Here is a 2,377-nt window from a genome sequence, read left to right on the forward strand (position 1 = left end):
AGGTCAATGATCTCCTTGCCGATGGTGTAGTGCCCGCGGGCGTAGTTATTGGCAGCATCTTCCTTGCCTGTGATGAGCTGCTCAGGATGGAAGAGCTGGCGGTAGGTGCCAGTGCGAACTTCATCTGCAAAAGGAAAACAAAGTGGCCACCCATCGTTAACTACCTGCACAAGCCTATCAGTGCAGCCCCCCAGGACAGAGCTGCTGTGCCAGGCCCCTGGGATCTCACTAGGGCTCCTGAGTTCAACTTACCAATGACCGTGGGTTCCAGGTCCACAAACACTGCCCTGGGCACGTGTTTGCCAGCGCCCGTCTCACTGAAGAAGGTGTTGAAGGAGTCATCTCCTCCCCCAATGGTCTTGTCACTTGGCATCTGGCCATCAGGCTGGATGCCATGTTCCAAGCAGTAGAGCTCCCAGCAGGCATTGCCAATCTGGACACCAGCCTGGCCAACGTGGATAGAGATGCACTCACGCTGCACGGGGGCAAAAACAACCAGAATTAAACTAGTTATGACTGTGGAATGGAACAAAATAGGCATTTCTCCATTTAGAACAACTTGCGTTTTCAGTATCACTTTGCTTAATTTAAGCTATAATAAATGGCTACACAGGAGATCATCCATCAAGCACTCAGGCCCTCACCCCCCACCTCGGACTGGGTGGCCAGATATCCTGGCAGCTCCCAGCACAGAAGTAGGAGGCCAGAGCTGAGGAGAGGAAATGGGTGATGGGTGGGGCTCTGCGGCACAGGATGAATGAGCAATTCTGAGGTGCGCATGCCTGTGACTGCATTTCCTTGTGTCCAGTGAGGCAGCTCAGCTGCAGAGGCACGGAGGGGCCACGGTTTGTAGTGATGCAGCCATCACCAGCATTGGGCTTGGGGCAGCAATCTACATCTGCTAAGGTGCCGCAGGGGATTATCAACAGCTCAGATCTGGACCTAGATCCATTTTCCACTCCCTCAAAAATCCCTAACTGCCAGCACCTGCTCCCACGAGCAGTCCTAACACAGCAGGGAGGCCAGGGAAGGACTGGAGGCCTCTACAGGCTTCTGAGAGCTAATAGTGCTAATGAAATCAGTAACCAGTTGCCGTTGAGTAGGCTCATGGCTACTCCATTGTGAGATCAGAATTGTGCTCTATAGGATTTTCAATGGCTGATATTACAGATGCAAATCACCAGGATCGCCAGGCCTTTCCTCTGAGGCCCCCTGGATTGACCCTTGGGTTAGCTGCCAAACATTTTAACTGTTTGCACCACCTAAACCAAAAACCCTGGCCAGCAACTCACAGCGACGCTGCAGGACAGAGTAGAACTGCCCCATAGGGTTTCCAAGGCTGTAATCTTTACGGAAGCAGACTGCCATATCTTTTTCCTGTGCGGCAGCTGGTGGGTTCCAACTGCCGACCTTTTGTTTAGAGCCCAGCGCTTTAACCACTGCTACCAGGGCTACTTTGCACCACCTAGGGACTCCTAATTGTCTTAGTACACTCGTATAACCCAGTACTGACACGGAGCTCCTCCCCACATTCATTAAATTGCTTTAATTAAAAATAAAATAAAAAAAAACCTCGGGTTACCAGGACCTGCTCTCCACCCATAAAACCGCATTCCCCCCCACCCCAGCGCGCATGCGCGCAGGGTGCTGCGGCGGTTTTCCGCAGCCCGCTGGCGGGAAGGTAACGGTCGCGCCTGCGCTTTAGTCGCTCCGCGCCTTCCCGCCCCCGCTTTTCGCGCCGAGGAGGAAGTGAGGGCACAGAGTCCGCGCCCGCGCGCGCGCTCGTCAAAGGCAGGGGGAGGAAGGGGGATGGGCACGCGCGGGAAAACAATGTCGGGTCTTGAGCTGGACTCCCGGCGCCGCGCCCGGGCGCTAAGGGGCTAAAAGAGAGCCAGCCCCAAGCATGGCGGACGAAGCCTACACCCGACCATGCGTTTTCACCGTCCCAAAACCCGAGGAGAAAACGGGGAGGCCCCTCTCTCCCGGCCTTAGCCACTCTCCACAAACCAGGGTCTCACCTACTCCCACCCTCACCCTCTCGCCTCCCTTTTCCCAATGTGTATGGACAGCGTTGACCCCAGCTCTCTGTAGCTAGAGGCCCTGTCTGCCTCGCTTCTCCTTTTTCCGAGCGAAGCTGGCGCCGGGTGCGGCCCACTCACCATGCTGGCTACGGGTTAGGAGGCGAAGGCGACAGGAGCACACACCGGGTCCCGGTTACCGTGCTCGACAAGCTAAGAGTCGAGGTAAGTAACGCACTAAGGCGGGGCGGCGCTGGAGCGGCTTAAGTAGCGGCCCGGGGACGGAGGGCGGGCACAGGCGGTGCGGCGGCCGGCGGGCCCCTCCTTCGGCCCGGCGCGCCCACTCGGGGCCCAGCCTG

At 56.9% G+C, this 2,377-nt stretch overlaps 1 protein-coding gene across 1 annotated transcript in view; it reads right to left on the minus strand.

Moving 5' to 3' along the window:
• The window catches only part of LOC101354885 (tubulin alpha-1A chain-like), a 3,639-nt gene extending 1,364 nt beyond the window's left edge, over window positions 1-2,275 (minus strand). The window contains exons 1-3 of the mRNA XM_012559066.2: window positions 2,160-2,275; window positions 253-475; window positions 2-124 (exon numbers count right to left, since the gene is read on the minus strand). Coding sequence (XP_012414520.2) covers window positions 2-124; window positions 253-475; window positions 2,160-2,162 — 349 coding nt within the window. The 5' untranslated portion in view covers window positions 2,163-2,275. The remainder of the gene's footprint in view (window position 1; window positions 125-252; window positions 476-2,159) is intronic.
• Between the last annotated feature and the right edge of the window lie 102 nt (window positions 2,276-2,377).

Source organism: Trichechus manatus, unplaced genomic scaffold (genome assembly GCF_000243295.1).
Source record: "Trichechus manatus latirostris isolate Lorelei unplaced genomic scaffold, TriManLat1.0 scaffold00209, whole genome shotgun sequence".
NCBI lineage: Eukaryota > Metazoa > Chordata > Mammalia > Sirenia > Trichechidae > Trichechus > Trichechus manatus.